Raw genomic sequence first — 22708 nt, 5'->3', positions numbered from 1 at the left:
AGATTATCACTTGCAAAGTACACAACCTATTCTTGTAAATCAATATTATTTTGGGATAAGATAAGGCAAAATACTGTGGATGCTGGAATCTGAAACAAAAACAGAAAATGCTGGAAAATCTTCACAGGTCTGACAACATCTGTGAAGAGAGAATCGAGCTGGAATTCTCCCCTTCCGCCCGCCATAGGAATTGTGGTGTGCAGGGGTGGGGAGGGGTGGCGGAACCATGCAAAGGTCCATTGACCTCGGGCAGGATTCTCTGGTTTCGAAGCGAGGGCGGCCAGAGAATCCCACCCTAGAACTAACATGGATGACCCTTCGTCAGAGCTGGGGTAATGTTTATGTTGGAATAATGTTTAGTAACTATTTATGGGTTAGTTGAAAGAAAATACCTGGCTGAACCACACAGGTCAGAAGATCCTACAGTCAATCACTGGTCTATGCACTAAATTATACTGCACTGAAGCACTACAATTGACCCTGGTGCTCCGAGGCTGGGAATGGGGAACAAAAAAGCAGAGGTTCCCCATTCCAATTGTTATTCAGTGGCCTCTGTTAATGTTGAATGGGAAGAGGATTGGGCTTGGGTTGGATGTCTTTTGAGCTGCATTGCTGAAACTGTACTGTCTACACCCATTTCCGTTTCCCTGTATTCTTTTACATTCTTCATTTTTAAATACTTACCTATCCCTGTTTCAATTTTGTTTTAGCCACCAGTAATAAACATTCCTTGTTCTAAGCTATTGGAAAATAATTGTAGGAAATGTGAAGTATTTATAGAGTATAGATTGGCTACAGTCAGGAATTACATTACATGATTTTGTGCTTAAAGAATTTTGTTTCATGGTTTCCCACTATTTAAAGGGAAATTTAGAATTCAGAAAGAAAAGGGCAAGAAAGTAATTATGTGCAGTAATGTACTGATTTAGTATCCTTTGACCCAATTTCAAAATTACACAGAATTTAAAGCATAGAAACAGGATATTTGGCTAACAAGTCTGCTCTGGAAGGAACATTCTTACTATGGAAAAGCATAGAAATCAGCTGTGGACAATTTGAAAGCTGGAAAAGCACATAGGAATATAGCCAGAAATATATTTTTAAAAAACAGTCTCAGCCTGATCTAGTAAAGGTTTGAATTGAATTATGCATTAAAATTGGCACAATTATGTTTGGCTCAAGAGACTGACAAGACACATAACTTTCATTTTGATCTCAGTTTTTTAATTAGAAAATGGTCACCGTGGCTCGGCAGTGTTAGTGAACAGGAAACCCATTGCTTCAAACTGACGCACGGAATGGAAAACATCCCCAATAGAGGCTTAAATGGATTGATAGCTGTTTTTTATAGGCAGCCAAGAAAGAATGGGATAGCAGAACTGGAAGGAACAGTGGCAGAAACAGAGGAAACCAAACAAGAGATCGAAATTTAACTCTGTTTGATAAGAAGCAAATGGATGAAGGTAGACTTTACTTGTAAATTACTGCTATCATCCATTTAAGTTTGCTCCAATGATCTGCCCTCTTTACAGATCATTGGCCTTCTCTCTTGAGAAACAAAACATCTATTCTTCACCTAAAAAAAATAAGCGCACATTTAACAGATTGCCTTTCCGCACTATTTAGTAAATTACCATAATAATGTAACTGTTTGAATACTTTATTGATGTTTGTAGAAGAAAACTATACAAGAAAATTGGCAGTATTGATGGTGGAACAAAGGGAGCCATGATGTATAAAAGAACAAATACAGAGTATTCGAGAGTTTGGAGGCTCGAGGGTTGGATGTTGAGCCGAAGACTGTTACAGAGTTAGTGATCGTGGCACAAACTATTACATTCAATATGAAGCTGGATAAATGGGTGAAGGAAGACAATATGCAGATATGAGAACAGGGTGGATTTAAAACTACTTGCTCACTTGAACGGCCAACACTACATGGACTTATTGGAGCAAATGGTTGTTTTTGTGTCGCAACATCTGAGGCCAGGAGCATGGAAAATAGCACAGGTGGCTGCACATATGGTTTAGAGAGTTTATCTTGAAGGAGGGGTTTAGGATGGATGAAGTACAATGAAAGCAAATAAGAAATATCAGGGGAAGCTGAATTTGAGATTGAAATCATGAAGGATGAGGAGTTGCAAAGTGTCAAGGCTATGTGAAGGAAATAGGGAGGATATTTTAATGAGAAATGGGGTGGGACTTTGGAATGTAATAGATAATACAGAATTTGAGAGGGAAAAGTGAAAGCTATGGAATAAGGTGAGATAGTTGAAGAGTGAGAAGGTATCAGAGGAGTCAGGATATAGTCCAAGGGCCAAATTTTCAAGGAGTCATGCCAAGTGAGGAGGCCTTTAAAATTGGCAAGTAGGACCTCTAATCCCTTTTGAAATGACTTTGTAAGCCATTCAGCTATAAAGAAAAATGCTATGTAGCAAGATGTTATAACATCATAACAGTAACAAGGGCTGGGTTGAATTAATTGCCATATCAATTGAATTCACACCCAGAGAACAAATGAAAAATATGTATTCATTATAGATTATAAATTTAAGATATTTCCATGCAGTATCTTTAAAAAATAATTGCCATGATTAATTTATCTTTTGTTTGTGTCAATAATTCAACTTGAGGAAAAGTACTTGGAAAAAATGTTGTTATATGATATACAGAACACACGAAAAAAATACTAATTCCGACTACAAACCAAAATAATTTCAACATAATTTCAACTCATTAATTCAAAATTATTTTTAAAGAACCATTTTGTATAGTTTTCTGCAATAGGCAGAAGGATCAAACATCTTATAAAGAATGGTACCTGTAGTGTTCTGGGGCATGTTTGTCAGTAAGCAACTGTAGGTAGATGGACTGCTGTCTTCTCTTCATACACCAGTTCTAATGAGGCAGTGCAAAAATTAAAATCAGTCTGCATTTAATTAGGCAGCTCACATTAAATACAACAAAATCAAATTTAAAAGTAAACAATCTGAAGAGAAAGATAATCATTATTATTGATTATTACTGTTGAGAAAAACAAACATTTGTGATGAGTTATTTTTGGAGGAGATAATTATTTACTGTTTTGCACCCCTTTGTAATTTATTGTACTTAGTAGGCCATTTGGTTTGTAATGGGTAAAATCAATTATGCACTATTGAATTTCAGACAAAGACCCATATTTCAAATAGCCTGACATGTGGCTTATTTTACATTGGACTAAGAGAGGCATTAATACCATAGGGGTTCCCAAACTGTGGGTCTTGAATAGGATTGCAAACTATGATTAAATGTATTCCTGGAAGTTTCATCACATGACTTGCCCCGCACTCCAACCATCAGTCAACCTACACATTCATCCTTGTGACACGCTGCCTTCCAATGCCAACAGAAAAGCAAAAAGACTCATTATCCAATTGGATGATGCTTGATAGTCAGCCAAACAGCTTGTTTTTACCCATTTTCAATATTTTAATACATGCTGAAGAGAAATGTTCAAAGAAAATGACAAATGGAACAATCTTTTTTAATGTCCCAATGATTTTTCTCTAGGGTTGCACACAGCAATGTCCTGGAGATTGATCTTCGATTCCTGGGGCTCCAGGCCGATCCTAGATGGTTGGCAACCCTAGTCGTGACCCCCAGGGCTGTTATGGGATGTGATTTTGGGATCATGAGCTCTGAGGCAGCAATGCCGGCCATTGAGTTCGGACTGAGTTTTGACAGCTGCGATATTTAATTGTTTCTGTTGGCAGGCATGGCTTAACTTTCTGTTCTCTGACACCTGATTGCTGCTACAATGACAGCCTGTAAAAAGGTGGCTCTTTGCTGTTGCAGAGTGGCAGTGATTACCCCCCCACTGCCCCCCTCACCCCTGATCACTGTGGCAGAGTGGCAGCAGTCAACAGTCCTCCCCCTGCCCACCGAAGGGCCTCAACCCCCAGGCCCCACACCCTTGGCATTGCCCGGTGCCAGGGTGGCACTGCCCAAGCAGCACCCCCTCTTTCTCCCAACCTCCCAGGGGGGGCCTCAATGACCTCCAGTTCCACTGCCGAGACCATCACGTTTGGTCCCCATTAATGGGGAACATACATGATCATCACCAGAGAGAACCTTCCCTGTCGAGGCCGCACAGGCAAGTGAGCCCAGATGACAAGGCTCACTAATTATATTTAAATCGCATTTCAATACGATTTAAATATTGAGATCAGCCTCGCGCCCTTTTCAGTCACAAGGCTGATCTCACTGGATATCTGGTGCTGGGAAGATCTCAGTAGGTGAGAAATCAGGCGCAAACCTGATTTCTGGGCTCTCTTGCAATCTTACCAGCTCGCCCTGCCAACTGGGTGGCAGGGCGCAATGGTAAGATCACCCAGGTCTAGTTCACTCCCAGGATCATGCTGCTCACTGACTTACCTTCACCCACTGTGAGTGGACAAGATGCTGCATCTGGGTGAGAATCCTGATATTGGGAATAAGTCAGACTTATGGACACATTCTGTCCCCACTCCCACCCCATTCCCTCCAAAACTCTCTCATGCCCATGAACACACTCTCAATCCCAGACTCTTTCACCCCCCCTCACCCTCTCCACCCCATCTCACATTCTCTCACCCCCTCACACTCTCTCACTCCCCCTCACAGACTCTTTCTTCCCTTTCAAACTCCCTTTCCCCTTCACACTCTCTCATCTCTTCACACACTCTCTCTCTCAGTCAGTCACTCACTCTGACGCCAGTGGGCCCCACTCAGCCCATGAGGGCTGTCTCATGCCCTGCTCCCGCGGGTCGGTGCCTGCTCTAGCCTGCCTGGGCTCCACTCAGGCCCCATTCCAGTCCATCTGGGCCCCCATTCCAACCCTCCCGATGCCCATCCGGCCTGCCCAGACCCCCATCTGGACCACCTTAGCCAAGCATCCGACCACCCGGAGACTCCCCAGCTGTCTAGGCCCTGTTCCAGATGCTTGGGCTCCACTCCAAGCACCTGTGTTCCCTGGCATCTCTGTTCAATGGGCCTTGCTCCTGAGCCCTGCCCTTGGTTCCCCAGGCCCCACTCCTTGGCTCTCCGGCCCTCGGCTCCGCAGGCCCCACTCCTCGGCACCCTGGCTCCACAGGATCTGAACCCACCACCACTAGTGTTTGCTGCTCCTTTAATCATAGATTGTTTCTCTCCCACATATGCTGCTGATAGGTTTACTAGTAAGAGACTTACTAATGAGCAGCATTGGGTCAGAAGAATCTTTGTGGTCAGTAGCAATGTGTGCAGCGTTGCGGCTGACTGGAAGAATTAGTCCAATGAGTTGTCATGCCCTTGACTACACTGGCTGAAGATGTGATTGAAGCGGTATACATTGTAGGGCCATGGGCAAACTACAGGAGTGAGGCCAGTTGGATAGATGGACCAAGTTGTGCACAAGCATAATGAACCGACTGGCCTCTTTCTGTGCTGTATCATTTCATGATTCTATAATCTGGAATTTTCTTTTTAAGAAAACACAGCTTCTACCAATTGCCTTTTAGATCTGTTTATTCGGGCTTCTCTACCTGGCGTCAGTAAAATTGATCTCCTTGTGCAAATTAGCAATCAGGCAAGGCTTGGTTTGAGGCAACAATGCAAGATCAATAATTATGCAAGTACCAATTCGCTAGAGTTATCTTTCTCTTAATCAGCTTGAATACTGTGGTAATATTTTTGCATCACATGTTTGATTTTTGTGTAATTTCAAAGAATTTTATTGATACAGATTAAATTTCCTTTAGATGTTCTGAATTCTCCATGACAATCTCGTTTATACAGATGCTAAGCAAAAATGATTTAAAAAAACGCTATTTCAGATCACAAGTTGTGCCACACATTAAATTCCTCTTATTGTTTCAATGGGAGAACTCTTCCTGTACAGAGACTTAAACAGAGTAAAAGCTGCGACTGTCTTATGCTGATATTGCCAGCTCGTTCTCACACAAGGTTTGTGTTTGTTTTTCAAGGTCTTGGTGTGGATATGCAGTGTTGAGAGAAAATAAGAACTGAAAGAGTTAGTGCCAACACAGTAAAGATACAGGGGTGATTCTCCCAGCTTTCTGCCTGCTCTAGCAGCATAACAGGTTGGGAGACATCAGCGGTGGCTGTTTCGTGGGCTTCTCACTGGGCTCCATGGCTTCCTCGCGTCTTCGGCTCCAGGATTTTGAGCATTATCAGCTCCATGCCATAAGTTGGTGCAGAGCTGATTTCAATATTTAAATGAGGATTTCAATATCATTAGCGGGCCTGGGACTGAAGTCTTTGGGCCTGCTAACGTTGCCACCCTCCCCCCGCCCGGAGAGGTTCACTCCAATGGGGTTTACAACTGCTCCCCACTAATGGTGGGGGACCCTGCTGGAGGGAACAGAGGCCATTGAGGGCCCCCCCCCCAGGAGGTCAGGGGTAAGGGTGCTCCTGGGGCAGTGTCAGCCTGGTCCCCAGCAGTGCCAGCCTGGCCCCCCGGCACTGCCCATGGGGCAAACTGGCAAGGCCCAAGAGGCACGTTGGCATCCCCACCGGGCATCAGGTAATGTTAAAGGGGTGGGGCCAGAAGGGGGCGGCATCTATTGAGGGGGCAGGGCCTAATTGGGGGGGGGGAGCGATCGGTGGGGGGGTCTCGCTGCCACACTGCTTTCGGAATCGGTGGCAGAGGAAGGGTGGAGGCTGGCCATCCGGGGGAGGTGGGGGGGGGGGGGGGGGGGCAGACTGGGAGATTGGGTCTGGCCTGGGGTCAGGGAGATCAGGGTTGTCCTCGATGACTGCCAATGCCTTCTCAGCCCTTGCACCTCACCTCTGCTTGATAATGACCTCGGGGAATATGCTGGCTCACTCACTCACTGGCTGCTTCACCTGCTGCTTGGCCTCACCTTATGTTCATTGCCCACCAGCCCTCTTAGACTTGCTTCTTTATTATTATTTTGGTCATCCCTTGTTGGTTTTGCAAACCTTCCCAATCCTTTGGCTTACTACTAATCTTTGCAACTTTGTATGGTTTTTTTCTTTCAGTTTAATACTATCTTCAATGTCCTTGGTTAACCATGTTCAATTTATGCCCTTCCTGGAATCCTTCTTCCTCACTGAAAAATACTTTTGTTGTGAGTCACGAGCTATTTTCGCAAATGTCCACCTATGCTGATCAACTGTCTTTTTCTGCTAAACCCCTACCCCAGTCCACTCTAGCTAACTCTACCCTCATTCCTTTGCAATTACCCTTATTTAAGTTTAGCACAGCTGTTTCTGACCGAAGTTTCTCACTCACAAATTGAATGCTAAATTCTATCATGTTATGGTTACTGGTTCTTAGGGGATCTTTTACTCTGAGATTGTTTATTAAGCCTGCCTCATTATATATTATCTGATCCCTGGCTGGGTCCACAACACATGAATCTAGGAAACTCTCTCAAATACACTATGAATTCTTTCTTATGGCTACCTCTGCCAATTTGATTTTCCCAATTCATATGAAGATTAACGTTACACATGATTAATGTACCATCCAAGTGACAAATGCCATTGAATCGATCTTCCATGAATTTCTCCTCAAATTCCTCCCAGATAATTGTCACGAGTGTTTCCAGATTCCACTCAAAAAGACACACTTTAAAATTTTCTTTCAAACAATGCTTTCATTTCCAGATTTTCCATCTGGAAATGGCTCCATTTCCAGATTTTCCAATTATCATTTCAAACAAGACTTCCTCTCCATTATTTTAACAAGGATCCTCCTCCAGGGTTTCCAAATCTCTTTTCAATATTTCCTTTGTCTTAATTTGCCACAACATTCAAACTTCTACACAACAGCTCAGGTACTCAGTCCTCAACAGAGTACTATTGTTTCCAAAGGCTGGAAATAAGGACATCAAACTTACGATTGCTTCTGTTTTCTGTCTTTTCTCCTGCCAATTTCACCTAGGTCTGCACTTCCAGCTCTGTCTTTAGCTTCAGTGACCAGTCGCTGTTACAATGATAGTTCCTCTTTGTCCCTTTAACTTCAGACTTCTTGGAAACATCTCTTTATTTCTCTAGTTTCTTTCAGTTGCTCTTGCTGAAATTTCTGACAGTTGCTTCCTTGTCCCTTACTCCATTGTGTGGATTTGATTCCAGCAAAGCTGAGAGAGCTGTTTAGTTGTGAAGCTCCTTCCTCTGGCTTACGGTTAAAACTAAACTCAAAAATCTATTTTCCTTAAAAATGGCCCCTTGTTTCTAAGCAACATCTGATTCTTTCCCCAAGTTTATTTACTTTACACATTGTAAACTTTTTCAGCAAAATAGAAACACTGAATTAAAACCAAAACCCTATACAGTCAAATGGTGCCTCCATGTCGAGGCCCTCTGACCTCACCTCTGGAATTCAGCTCCTTTGTCCTTGTTTGCAAAAGGCTGGAATGAGGTGTGGTGTTGAATGACCCTGGCAGAAACTGAGCACTGGTGAGCAGGTTGTTGCTGTATAAATGACTCTTAATAGCACTGTTGATGACAACTCTTTTGCTGATGATTGAGCATAGACTGATCGGGCAGTAATTGGCCAGACTGAAGTTGTCCATTTCCTGTGGACTGGACCCTCCTGGGCAATTTTCCATATTGCCAGGTTGACACTAATGTTGTAGCTGTACTGAAACAGTTTGGTTCTGGAGCAACTAGTTCTGGAGCATAAAACTTCAGTCCTACACCCGTGCTGTTATCAGGGTCCATTGTCTTTGCAGTATTCAGTATTTGCAGACATCTCTTGCTATCTTGTGAATTAAATATAATCACCTGAATATTAGCATTTATGATAGTGGGGACCTCAGGAGTAGGCTGAGAGGGATCATCCACTCAGCACTTCTGGCTAAAAATTGTTGCAAATGTTTCAGTTTTTTTGTACTAATGTGGTAGGTCCCCCCAAGACTAAGGATGGGGCTATTGGTGGAGATTTCACTTCCAGTTAGGTGTTTAAATAGTCCAGCGAATAGATATGGCAGGTCTGCAGAGTTTTGACCTGATCTGTTGATTGTGAGATAGCTGAGCTCTGAGAGGATTTGAACACATGTCTGTGGAGCATTGGTCCAGGCCTTTGGATTATATTTCAGCAACACTCGGCTCTCATACCCATTGTGTGAAGAATGAGCACGAGAGCTCCCTGAACATAATAAAATACAGCTTTCCTAGAATGCCTAATGAAGACCCCACATAATTCAAATTCTAGGTAAACTTTTTAATTTTCTGATGGTGCCTATCCTGAGTTTCCTAAAATCACAATTACACCTTTATATCCTTACACCTTTATAATACACAGAACCATTTGGACATAGATTAACATTCATTCATATAGAAATAAGCTATTTCTGCATGATGCTCTGTCTTGTGTGTACTCAAGAAATGAATGAACGGGAGTTTATGAAAGACCCTTCATTAAAAATCGAATAAACCTGTTCAGTTCAATGGGTGAAATAACCTTGTTTTTTTCACCTGAGCAAATGCAATGAAGAGAAGTTGGTTGTGGGTATATTTTAGGCCTGGGAGGGGACGTTCAGGACCATGATCTCGAATCCATTTCTGATAAGCCTGAAATATAGGTAAAATGGTTGTTGGCTATAGTTCCTGCACATTTCAAAAAAATCCACTGGTATAAAGAAATATTACAAGTTCACTCACATAGTATGCAAGTTTAAGTCCTCCCATATCAGCAATGTTTTCTCCAAGTGTAAGTTGGCCATTGACCTGTAGAGGGAGACCAATAGTAGCAAAGTATATTATAGATATACTCATTTGTAAAATTACTCCTTTAAAAATCTGATGGATTTCCCACTAAGTATCACATGTTTTCTGAAAATCATAATCTTGTTGTCTTTTTTTTGGGGGGGGGGAGAGGTGTTGGTATTTTTCAGGTTGACTTAAGTTTCTTGTTTAGCCTGAACATTTCCTCTGTCATGATACTTGACAGTTGAACATTTAAAATTTATTGGTGGAACCAGCTTCACTTTTTAAAATTTCATCATGTATTGATAATTTGTAATTAGCAATCTGAGCTTCCTTTCGCGAAACGTATTGCAGAGCAGCCTATTCTTGATATGTAAATCCCAGTTCCTGAAATGTCTGGATATCCCCAGGTGGCAGAGAGGCAGTGCTCACTTTCACTATTTGCCTCTTTCATGACTAAGCTGTGCAAGTCTGGGGTGGGATAGGGTTCTGGTCCAGTATTGGTGCTTGTCCATATTGCACACCATTCTTTTTCTACTCTTTTAGCACGGTAGCTCAGTGGTTAGCAGTGCTGCCTCACAGCGCCGGGGACCCGGGTTTGATTCGTGGCTTGGATCACTCTCTGTGCAGAATCTGCCCGTCCTCCCTGTGTCTGCATGGGTTTGTGCTCTGGTTTCCTCCCACAGACCCCAAGACGTGCTGGTTAGGTGCATTGGCCATGCTAAATTCTCCCTCAGTGTACCCAAAAAGGCGCCGGAGTGTGGCGACTAGGAGATTTTCACAGTAACTTCATTGCAGTGTTAATGTAAGCCTACTTGTGACACTAATAAATAAACTTTAAAAACTTTTGTATAATTATAAACCACAGTGAAGAAACCCATGATTACAGTTGTTCTAATAGGAAATTGAGAACCTGGGTAAAACTTGCTTTTTGAAATGCTGCTTCTTGAGAATTTTAACCTCACACATTGATCTGCCCCTCCACCTCACATAGCCTATCAATGACATGTGCCCACACACATTAGGAAAGTACCTGGGACAGCTACAATATCAGGATGACCAGAAAGTTCAGTGGACATTGTGATTCTGGAGAATGGATGTGTTGGGCCCAATTGTCAAAGAAAATCACTATAGCTAACCTGTATGTGTACAATTCTTTTCATGGATGATCTTACACCTATGTTACCTCAGTGTCACTAGGCTGTAAGCTTGGCTGGGACCGCATTGACAGAGCCCTCAAGGACCAAGGTGTAAGCTGGTACCATTGACAGACTCCTTATGTCTTGTCGTTTGCACGTTCAATGCACCCAAGACAGATGCATTCCTGTGTTGGCTTTGGAGAGGAATGCATTGATTTCAATGCTCTCACGCCTTGTAGCCCGCAAGAGCTGGGCATGGATGCTGTTTAGGTTAATGGCTAACTTAAGAGCAGGTTGAATTTTCATAATTAAATCCTGAATGCCTTGTGTTCGGTTCGTCATCAGATCATCTATGGAGCAATCATTACTTACATTCTAAAAGAACAAATGCCTTAAAGCACCTTGATTTCTTGAGGCTAGGTTGACTTCTTGGGTTATATGTATAAGTGATCTCGCAGCCTTATTGCTTACCTGAATTAAAATTTTATGATACATACTGTAATATACACACATTTTTTAGTCTTTTCAGTAATTTCAAACCCTTACTTAGATCGCTCTTTAGAGCTATTTGGAAGATGTAATACTAATTTCCTAATGTTATACAAATATATTTTTGTGTATTTTATATTACAGGAACCAGAAGAGATGCATCAGGAATTTGTATCAACTTAGTTTGTAACACATGCAATTTTGGTTCCCCAAAACAATGTAGGCACTTGTCTAAGCTATGATACTTTAATGGAAAGTAATGATAAACTGAGGCGTGAGTTAATTCAGTTTCTGGTATTTTCATGAAAAGAACGATTAGTGTGGCCACCACTGTATATCTATCTGGTGCTGTGGAATGAGTGGGAAATGATAATATAGATTTATGTTTTATTCATTCCAGAGACCGATAGTACTGATGAAATCAAAATAAACTGTTTTAAATATGCTAAGAACAACATAGATTAAGGATTGGATTTTTATGGTCCCATACTGACAGGGTCAGTCTATAATATTTAACTGTTCCTTTGACCTCCACTATGACCCTAGCCCAGTTTCCTGCTGAGACCAAGGTCTTCACCCCTGGCAAGTTGCAGAAGGACAAGAATGGCTGTTTAACTCCATTCTCATATCTATCCCAGATCTACTGCCACGATTTATCTGGTGGCCTCAAGGAAGGATGGGACTAGAAACACACCAGAGGAAATGGGCCAGGTACACCCTGCCTTAGCTTGCGACAGGCGAGGAAAGATCGATCAGCAGCAGTTAACGCAGGGTGAGGAAAGGAAATTGAGATCGAGCACCAAGCTGGCGTTTGACATTAGCATCTAATGTCACCCCTCTTCACACCACCAATCTGCTTGATTTCATAGAATCATACAGTGCAGAAGAGGCCCTTCGGCCTATTGAGTTCACACCGACACATTAGAATCACCTGAACTCCCACCTAACCCCATTTGCCAGCATTTGGCCCATAGCCCTGAATGTATTGATGTGCTAAGTGCTTATCCAGGTACTTTTTAAAGGATGTGAGACAATCTGCCTTCAGCACCCTCCCAAGCAGCACATTCCAGACCGTCACCACCTTCTGGATAAAAAGGTTTTTCCTCACATTCCCACTAAACATCCTGCCCCTCACCTACACCCCTTTGTGACTGACCCTTCAACTAAAGGGAACAGTTTCCCCTTATCCACTCTGTCCATGTCTCTCAATCTTGTACACCTCGATTGGGCCACCCCGCAGTCTTCTCTGCTCCAACGAAAACAATCCAATCCATGCAACCTCTCTGCATAACTTAAATGTTCCATCCCAGGCAGCAACCTGGTGAACCTCCTCTCCACCCCCTCCAGCACAATCACATCCTTCCGATAATGTGGCAACCAGAACTGCACAGTATTCTAGCTGTGGCCTCACCAAAGTTCTATACAACTCCAACATGACTTCCCTGCTTTTGTAATCTATGCCTCGATTGATAAAGGCAAGTCCCATATGCCTTTTTCATCACCCTACTAACATGCCCTTCCGCTTTCAGAGATCTGTGGACAAACATGCCAAGATCCCTTTGTTCCACAGAACTTCCTAGTGTCCTACCATTAATTGTGTACTTTCTTGTCAAATTACTCCTTCCAAAGTGTATCACCTAACACTTTTCAGTGTTAAATTCATCTGCCACTTATCTGCCCTTTCCACCATTCGTCTTTATCTTCTTGTAGCCCAAGACACTCCGCCTCACAGTTAACCACCTGTCCAATCTTTGTGTCATCCGCAAACTTACTAATCCTAGTAAGGATTGGTCATCAATGTCGTTTATATAAATGATGAATAATAGGGGGCCCAACACAGATTCCTGTGGTATGCCACTGGACACTGGCTTCCAGTCACTAAAGCAGCGTTCTGTCATCACTCTCTGTCGCCTACAACTGAGCCAATTTTGAATCCACTTTATCAAATTACCCAGTATTCCATGTGAATTTAACTTCTTTACAAGTCTCTCATGTGGGACCTTGTCAAAGGCTTTGCTGAAATCATATAAACTACATCGACTGCATTACCCTCATCTACACACCTGGTTACCTCCTCAAAAAATTTAATCAAATTTGTTAGGCATGACCTCCTCTGACGAAGCCATGCTGACGATCCCTGATCATGCTTTGCCTCTCCAAGTGGAGATAGATGCTCTCCTTCAGAAGTTTCTCTAATAGTTTCCCTACCACTGATGTGAGACTCACTGGTCTGTAGTTCCCTGATTTATCTCCATAACCCTTCTTAAATAGAGGGACCACATTAGCTGTTCTACAGTCGTCTGGCACCTCCCCTGTGGCCAAAGGCGAAGTGAAAATTTGGGTCAGAGCCCCTGCAATCTCCTCCCTTGCCTCCCACAGCTGCATAGGGTACAATTCATCCGGACCTAGAGATTATCCACTTTTAAGGCTGCCAAAACCTCCAATACCTTGTCCTTCCCTATGTCAATTTGCTCAAGAACCTCACTGTCTCTTTTCCTGAATTCCATACCATCGTCCTCATTCTCTTGGGTGAAGACGGATGTGAAGTATTCATTCAACACTCTGCCAATGTCCTCTAGCTCCACCCAGAGATTGCCCCCTTGGTCCCTAATGGTCCCTACTCTTTCCCTGGTTATCTTCTTTCCATTGATATACTTATAGAATATTTTGGGATTTTCCCTACTTTTACCAGCCAGAGCTTTCTCATATCCCCTCTTTGCATTCCTAATTGCTTTCTTAAGTTCCGCCATGCACTTTCTATACCTCACTAATGCCTCCACTAATTTGCTCCCCTTGTACTTTTTAAAAGCCTTTAGTTTCCTTCTCATTGTATCCTTAATATCTTTGATCATCCATGGTTCTCCGGGCTTTTTATTCCTACCTATCACCCTAGAGGGAACATGTTGGGCTTGCACCTTCCCCATTTCCGTTTTGAATGCCCCCCACTGCTGTTCTGTAGATTTTCCCATTAGTAGATGTTCCCAGTTTACCTTGGCCAGATTGTTTTTTCTCTTTACAACATTCTGACACACATTTTAAAAGTCTTTCTGGGATCATCTGTCTAAATTACTAAATAAATGAGAATTTATAACTCATGAGTATTCAAAAGATAGGGGCAGAGGACTCACCCTTTGGTTATAAACAGTGAAGTTTTCATATAGATTGACAATGCATTGCGCTCTCCAAATAAATTTATCATAGGATTCTTCTGTCCACCATTTTTTCAGATTGCCATATTTATCATAATGACTTCCTGAAACAAAACAAGAATTGTGCCACACCTTTACAACAATGGCAGTTTCACAATACGTGGCATGCAAATTTACAGTCAAAAGCATTTTTGTACACTGGCAAAAAATTTACTCCTCCAACGGTTCCAATTTCATAGAATGTTCTGCTCCTATGAAATCCTCTATTTAATAACAGAAGCCAACATTCCTTAAACTGCAAGCAAGGGACTCAGCTCCATAGTCATTTAGGAATCAGCTGTACTGCTGAGTTATTTTGTATTTGCATATGACAATTCATGATAGAATCAGTTTAGGATGTGAGACTACGATCTGATATGACATCTCTATGTAACTGACTGCTAACATTCATGTTTTTCACAGTTGGACGACTCAGTAAAATAAGGACCACCTATTGAGCAACATTTATTTCATTCTCTGTTTGAAATGAGTGAAGCATTTCTGCTTCTTCATTTATTACTATTACAACAAGCACGAAACATTATTATATTGAGCAGAGGTGGGCCTTCTGACCAAAGCAGTTGCATAAGTAATCAATAGACAGTTTTCAGTGCTGCTTTTTAGGTTAATTTTCTTCTAATTAGATTGAAATGGCAATTTTATATTTTAAACCAAATTTATGTTATGGTGTGAACTTAAACAGTTTGATTCTTATTCTAGCCTGCTGAACCTTATGGAATCCTTAGTGCCTGTGGTCGGAAAAGGATTGATCTGAACACACATAACCACAAGATAAAGGCCAGGACTAGCACTTCCATTAGGTTTGGAATGGATAGCAAAAGACCAAGCAGAGATGAAACAAATGTAGAAAAAAGAGAAACTGATTGAAGGAAGGAAACAGAAAGGTAGGAGAGAAAGGGTAGAATAGCCTTAGCATTTCTGGTGTTCAAACAGACTGTTCAAAGCGGGCAGGGCTGCTGACGGTGAAAATTAGGACAAGACTTCATTATAGTGAAACACTTTCCTTTATGCCCAATAAAATTTCTGAGTCAACTTGTGACAGGCTCCTGAACTGACAACCTTAGTAAAGATGGACATAAAAGGACATCTGTGCATCCCTGAAGTGTGGAATTGGTAACAGCATTCAAAGATAATAAAATATTGATGAGCAGGGATTCCCCACTTCAGTCAAAACTGGCCAGCTACCTGCTCTAGGTTTCTGAGTTAGACATCTCAGCTACACTAGAAGTAACATAGGTAACTAGTGTACTCTATACTCTAATCAACAAAGGGCAAAAAAACATTTGGTCGGGGTGGTATACAGACCACCAAACTGTAGTAGTAATGTTGGGAAAAGCATTAGGCAGGAAATCAGAAATGCAGGTGTTAAAGGAACATCTATGATTATGGGCAACTTTAATCTGCATATAGATTGGGAGATTCAAATTAGTCACAGTACAATAGAGGAGTGCATACAGGATGGTTTTCTGAAGCAATACGTTGAGAAATCAACAAGGGAGCAGGCCATATTGGACTGGGTGTTGTGCAATGAGAAAGAATTAGTTGGCAATCTAGTTGTGAGAGAACCCTTGGGGATGAGTGACCATAATATGGTAGCATTCTTCATCAAAGTGGATAAAGATGTAGTTGATTCTGAGACCAGGGTCCCGAATCTTACTAAAGGTAACTATGATGATATGAAGCATGAATTGACCATGATGGACTAGGAAACATTACTGAAAGGAAAGACAGTGGGCAGGCAATGGCAGACATTTAAAGAAAGAATAGGTGAACTCCAGAAGTTGTTTATTCCTGTTGCATGCAAGAGTGGTAAGGAAATTGTGGCCAAACCATGGCTTACAAGGGAAATTGGAGACAGTATCAGATTCAAGAAAGAAGCATACAAATTGGCAAAAAAAAACAATAAGCCTGAGGATTGGGAGCAGTTTAAAATTCAGCAAAGGAGCACCAAGGGATTGATTAAGAAGGGAAAAATAGTGTATTAAAGTAAGCTAGCAGGGAATATAAAAACTGACTGTAAAAGTTTCTATCAATATATAAAGAGAAAAAGATTGACAAAAAGGAATGTACGCCTTTTAGAGTCAGAAATGGCAGAATTTATAGCGGGGAATAAAGAAGTGGCTGAGGAATTAAATTTGTACTTTATTCATGTCTTCCTTTGTGAAGACTGAAGCAATGTGCTGGAAGTGCTGAGAGAAACATGTTTAGTGAGGAGCTAAGAATATCAGCATTAATAGAGAAATGGTTTTGGGGAAATTGAAGGCGGATAAATCTCCAGGTCCTGATAATCTTCATCCCAGTGTACTTTAGGAAGTGGCCCTGGAAATAGTAGATCCATTGGTGGTTATTGTCCAAAATTCTTTGGACTCTGGAATAGTTCCTACAGATTGGAGGATAGCTAATATAAGCCCACTATTCAAAAAGGGAGGTAAAGAGAAAACAGGGAACTATAAATCAGTGAGCCTAACGTCAGTACTGGGGAAGTTGCTAGAGTCTATTATCAAGAAATTCATAACTCAGAATTTGGAATGGTGCAATCAGACAAAGTCAGCATTGATTTACAAAAGGGACATCATGCTTGACAAATCTATTGGAATTTTTTGAGGATGTAACTAGTAGAGTTAACCAAGGAGAACCAGTGGATGTAGTTTATTTAGACTTTCAGAAGGCTTTCGACAAGGTCTTACATAACAGACTACCATGTAAAGTTAAAGCACATGGATTGTAGGTAATGTCTTGAGATGGATAGAAAGTTGGTTAACAGATAGGAAGCAAAGAGTTGGCATAAATGGGTCTTTTTCCGATTGGTAGTCAGTGACTAATGGGGTTCTGTAGGGGTCTGTGCTAGGACCCCAACGATTCGCATTATATATTAATGATTTGAAAGAGGGAAGTGAATGTATTATCTCCAAATTTGCAGATGATACAAAGTTGGATGGGAGGGTGAGCTGTGAGGAGGATGCAGAGATGCTTCAGCGTAATTTGGACAGGTTGAATGTGTGCATAGCAGATGCAGTATAATGTAGATAAATGTGAAGGTATCTACTTTGGTAACAATAATAGGGAGACAGATTATTACTTGAATGGGTGTAAGTTGAGAGAGTGGATACTCAACGAGACTTTGGAGTCCTCGTGCATCAGTCGCTGAAAGTAAATGCGCAGGTACAGCAGGCAGTAAAGGCGGCAAATGGTATGTTGGCCTTCATAGCGAGAGGATTTGGGTATTGGGATAGGGATGTTTTCCTGCAATTGTATAGGGCATTGTTGAGGCCACACCTGTAGTATTGTGTGCAGTTTTGGTGTCCTTATCTGAGGAAGGATGTCCTTCTTATAGAGGGAGTACAGCGAAGGTTTACCAGGCCGATTCTTGGGATGGCAGGTCTGTCATATAAGGAGAGACTAAATCGGTTAGGATTATATTCACTGGAGTTTAGAAGAGTGAGAAGGGATCTCATAAAAATTTATAAAATTCTAACAGGGTTAGACAGAGTAGATTCAGAAAGAATGTCCCCAATGGTGGGGAGTCCAGAACTAGGGGTCATAGTTTGAGGATAAGGATACCTTTTAGAAATAAGGTGAGAAGAAATTTCTACACCACACCCAAAGGGTGGTGAATGTGTGGAATTCACGACCACAGAATGTAGTTGAGGCCAAAATGTTGTCTGGGTTCAAGAAGAAATTAGATATAGCTATTGGGGCTAGAGGGATCATGGGATATGGGGGATGGGGGGGATTGGGATTTTGAATTTGATGATCAGCCATGATCAAAATGAATGGCGGAGCAGGCTCGAAGCGCCGAATGGCCTACTCCTGTTTCTAGTTTCTATGCAAGTGTCCAGCCCCCAAAATCTGCAGTTTGGTGGGGCCATTTGGTAGAAGTTCTACCCTGCCAGAGATACATTAGCTCTGCAGGTTTCAGGCAGTTCATAAAAAAATACAAGAATGATAGAAGAGAGAAAAATGAGAAAAAGATGATCAAAAGGTTAAGGAGTAGGAAAGGAAAGATCACAGGTCAAGCAGTAGGAAGAGTCACAAGTAAATAGTAACCTCTCATTTATTCATCTACTTTAAATGTTTAGCTGAGATAACCTGCAAAAGTATTTTTCTGTGAATGATTTTTTAAAAATGGAGTTTTAGCAAATCAGGGGCAGGATTTTGTAACCCTTCTGGTCCTGTCAGTGGGAAGGGACGCCCTCCAGCAGTTGGTTCCCTGGTGACGGGGCAAGAACGCCATGCAAAACCCCATAGCGGGACTGGAAGATCCTACCAGCAGTCAATAGCTCCCCATATCTATGGTGGGATAACCTGCTGCGGAGAGAGTTGGGGGGGGGGGGGGCGGTGGCATATGGAAAGACCAACCCAAGACTAACATATCACAAACTTCCTCATCTACTTCTTTTAATATCCTGTAGTAGAAGCCATCAGATCCTGAAGATTTGTGCACCTTTAATCTTATTACTTGCTCCATCACCTTTTTAAAAATTTGTATTGAATAGTTACTTCCCCCCTTGATTTACTTTTACTTTTCTTGTTTCTGCGGCACTTTTCCCTCGTCCTTTACCGTCAAACCAATATAAAACAGCCATGCACATTTTGAGACGTTAACTATCATTTTTATTAATGTTTTCTGTGTGTGCGTAATTTTACTTTAGAAATCTCCAGGATTTCAGTCACAACCACAAACACATTCCCACTAACCTTGTTTATCCACCTGAATGTGATAGATTGCAGTGAAGGATTTAATGACAGGGCAAATGGTTATAATTGCGGCCCTGGTATATTAGAATGGAAATAGAAATACCGGATCCAATTTTACGGCACACAAAAACACAAAATATAAGATGTTTTGGAGGGCTAAAACATACCCCAGTCATCATAACCATGTGTCAATTCATGTCCTATAATAGTTCCAATACCTCCATAGTTCAGGGACCTGTCAACAGATAATTTGGCATGAAGCAATTTAAAAAGTGGTTTATGTAGTCAAGAAGATTAATGTGTATTGAGCTAAGATATGCTATTGATTTGGAATACTTACTGAGGAAATTCAGGATCATAAAGTGGAGGCTGCAGGATCCCAGCTGGAAATACTGAGGAAATGAATACAAAAGATACCAAACACATTAACATATACCTATATCCTCATAGCTAATTTCAAAAAATTTAAAAAATCATCAGAGATCCTTTTTAAAATGATTGAAGCTCTGTCTTGAACAATAAGTGCTAATTTGGCAGTTTCTCACAGGCGATTCGCCCAAAAAAGTTCTAAGTGTCAAATTCGCGGGAAAACTGGAGTATTTCATGCTGTTTTTTTCAGTGGGAGTTCACACTAGAATCTCCCACCCTCTGTGCCCTGCAGAGGTCACCAGTGTGAAATTCATTAAATTTCAGGGGGCGGGGCCTATTCCCGCTGGAGAGGCTGAATTTAGCGGGCCTCTGCGTATGTGCAGTTGCCCCGAAGCATAATCCTCTCGTTTGCAGGCCAGCTCGATCACTGGCCAGCCCGTACCCCTGCAGTGCTGCCCCCACAACCGCTCCACGGCCCGATAGTGGCCCCCTCATCCATTCACGGGCCAGCCCTGAACCCCCGTCTCGTCTCGGCCTGATCTCCAGCCACCCGCCCCCAGCAGTGATGATCCACCCCACCCCACCGCAGGCTGACCTCCCCCCCGCCCCACCCCCCCCATTTCCCCGGCTGACTACCTCCCCCCCAGCCTGCCCCAATCGCTGGCCTCCCTCCAGCCCTACCGATCCCTATGCAGAGTGGCAGCAGGACCCCCACTGATCGCCCCTAGGCCCCAACCCCAGCAGCCCCCACCCCGTAGGCCCTACCTCCGAATAGGCCCGCACCCCTTGGCACTGCCCATGCCCGGCAGGCAGTGCCAAGGTGTCCCCTCAGCATGGACACTTTGTCCCTTGGGCAGTGCCAGGGGACACAGGCTGGCAATGCCAGGGTGCCCCTGCTCAGGAGGCACCCCCTCCCCCCCCCCCCCACTGCCCGATCCCCTGGGGCCCCAATTACCCCCCCTTCACTCCAGTGGAGTCAGGCCACTAGTTCCCCGAAAATGGAGAGCTATAGTAATCCCCACTGGAGTGAAACACTCTGGCGGGGTGAGAGATGCAAATGGGCCCGGAGAATTCAGTCCTGGGCCCGCTAATAGCATTTAAATAGTATGTAAAATACTATTTAAATGCTAGCCCCACCTTCCAGCTGGTTTCCAGCTCCGCACAGACGCCGCTAGAAATCTGGGCCTAGGAGACGCAAGCGCAGTGCAAATGCTCACGGCAATACCACAAATCAGCTGACGTGCGATTCTCCCGGCCCACTGCACTAAAAAATTAGCGCAGTGGGATGGGAGAATCGCCCCCCCCCCACATTATCCCTGAGTGCACATTGCGCTACAAAGCGGCTCCCCTCTCCTGCATTTTGAGAATGTGCAAATAAACCACCCTCAGAGTTCATCTTGCCTCACATTTGCAGTAGAGTTATTAATAAAGAATTGGATCACAACACTCTGATGGGTTAGGACACATACCAGCATGTATAAGGGGAAAGTAGGGAGATATCAAGGCTATCTAACTTAACAACCCCACCCCCCTTTTGGTAACATATGTCTATTACTAGAAAACAACTTGATTCTACATCTACAAATTGGTATGTATACACTTGGGGGTAGTCTGTGCTTCCGGTAGATAGTTAAACTTGAAGTGAGTGTCAGTCAGAAAATTAGGGTGTTTCACTATTTCTGGCTAATGCTCTTTTCATGTATAGATTCTCTGCTGGGATCATGAAATCACTGCAGTATAAGGAAAAACCAATCTGTTTTATATTTCTAACAATAATCACATGTTAGGACCATGAGATTGAACAATGTTTGCATTGCCTGGAGACCAATTATAAATGTTGGGCAAGCCTTGTCAAGGTAAAAATTCAGACAATGGATCCTTACAAATAGCAAACACAACATTCACTATTCTGGGAGAATCCCTAGGGGGCCATTTGGCCTATTGAGTCTGCACCAACTCTCCGAAAGAACATCTTACACAGACAGGCCCACCCCACTGATTTATGCCCATAACCCTGCACATTTTATCATGATTGATCCATCTAACCTATACATCTTTGGACACAAAAGAACAATTTAGCATGGCCAATTCACCTATTCTTAGCTTCCTCAGAAATGCAGTACCGGAAAATAATGTGATTTGTCATTAACAGAAGTAGATTTGTTATCAGCAAGGCTGTGCGGGGAGCCTGAGGGGGAATTGGGGCTGAGTAGGGAGTCTGAGGAGGGAGGGGAGTGGGTCACCCTCATCCCTGTGTGGTGTGGGGGTGGTTACCCATTATTTGTGGGTGCAGGGGGGTGAGAGGATGCCCCTCTTCGGTGAGGGTGGTGGTCGCCGGGGGGGGGGGGGGGGCACTATTTTTTAAAATTATTTTTCCAATTCAATCAAATCAAGTCCAATTCAGAGTCTCAACAAGTTGAGACATTTCCGATCCAGGCTGGCAAGACAGGGCAAGCGACCACATTACCCTGTCCTGGGCCTGATCTACATGAGCCAAGCTGATTGGAGGAGGGAAAGCAATACCTCCTCCAAGACTTGAGCTCATTTGCATCTTAGCCAAAAGGCCGAGATACCGCTTTTTAAAAATTGCTTCATATGAAATATATGAAGCTTCAATGTAACCTAATGACCTTAACCAAGCGCAGCATGCTCTTCATACTACACTTGATCTTAGCCAAAAGGCCGGGGGGGGGGGGGGGGGGGGGGTGGGGGGTGGGGGGCACTATTTAAAAAAAAAATACTTTTCCAATTCAATCAAATCACATCCAATTCAGAGTCTCAACAAGTTGAGACATTTCAGATCCAGGCTGACAAGACAGGGCAAGCGACCAAATTACCCTGTCCTGGGCCTGATCTACATGAGCCAAGCTGATTGGAGGAGGGGGAGGTTCCTCCTCCAAGACTTGAGCTCATTTGCATCTTAGACAAAAGGCCGAGATGCCACTTTAAAAAATTGCTTCATATGAAACATATGAAGCTTCAGTGCAACCCAATGACCTCAACCAAGTGCGGCCGACCATGGGCTGCCGACCATACTACACTTGATCTTAGCCAAAAGGCCGAGAAGCGATGGAGGATACATTGTTTTCCTTGGAACAGAGAAGGCCA

At 42.9% G+C, this 22708-nt stretch overlaps 1 protein-coding gene and 1 pseudogene across 1 annotated transcript in view; both read right to left on the bottom strand.

Moving 5' to 3' along the window:
- Positions 1–22708, bottom strand: part of ecel1 (endothelin converting enzyme-like 1) — an 87424-nt gene that overhangs the window by 541 nt on the left and 64175 nt on the right. Inside the window, exons 12-17 of the mRNA XM_078202143.1 lie at positions 19572–19623; positions 19399–19466; positions 14453–14577; positions 9652–9717; positions 9466–9561; positions 2822–2898 (exon numbers count right to left, since the gene is read on the bottom strand). Coding sequence (XP_078058269.1) covers positions 2822–2898; positions 9466–9561; positions 9652–9717; positions 14453–14577; positions 19399–19466; positions 19572–19623 — 484 coding nt within the window. The remainder of the gene's footprint in view (positions 1–2821; positions 2899–9465; positions 9562–9651; positions 9718–14452; positions 14578–19398; positions 19467–19571; positions 19624–22708) is intronic.
- On the bottom strand, positions 22459–22671 carry LOC144491937 (U2 spliceosomal RNA; annotated as a pseudogene).

This window comes from Mustelus asterias, chromosome 3, assembly GCF_964213995.1.
Source record: "Mustelus asterias chromosome 3, sMusAst1.hap1.1, whole genome shotgun sequence".
Classification (NCBI taxonomy): Eukaryota; Metazoa; Chordata; class Chondrichthyes; order Carcharhiniformes; family Triakidae; genus Mustelus; species Mustelus asterias.
Note: the sequence above shows the minus strand (reverse complement) of the source record. Positions and strands in the feature narration are given on the sequence as shown.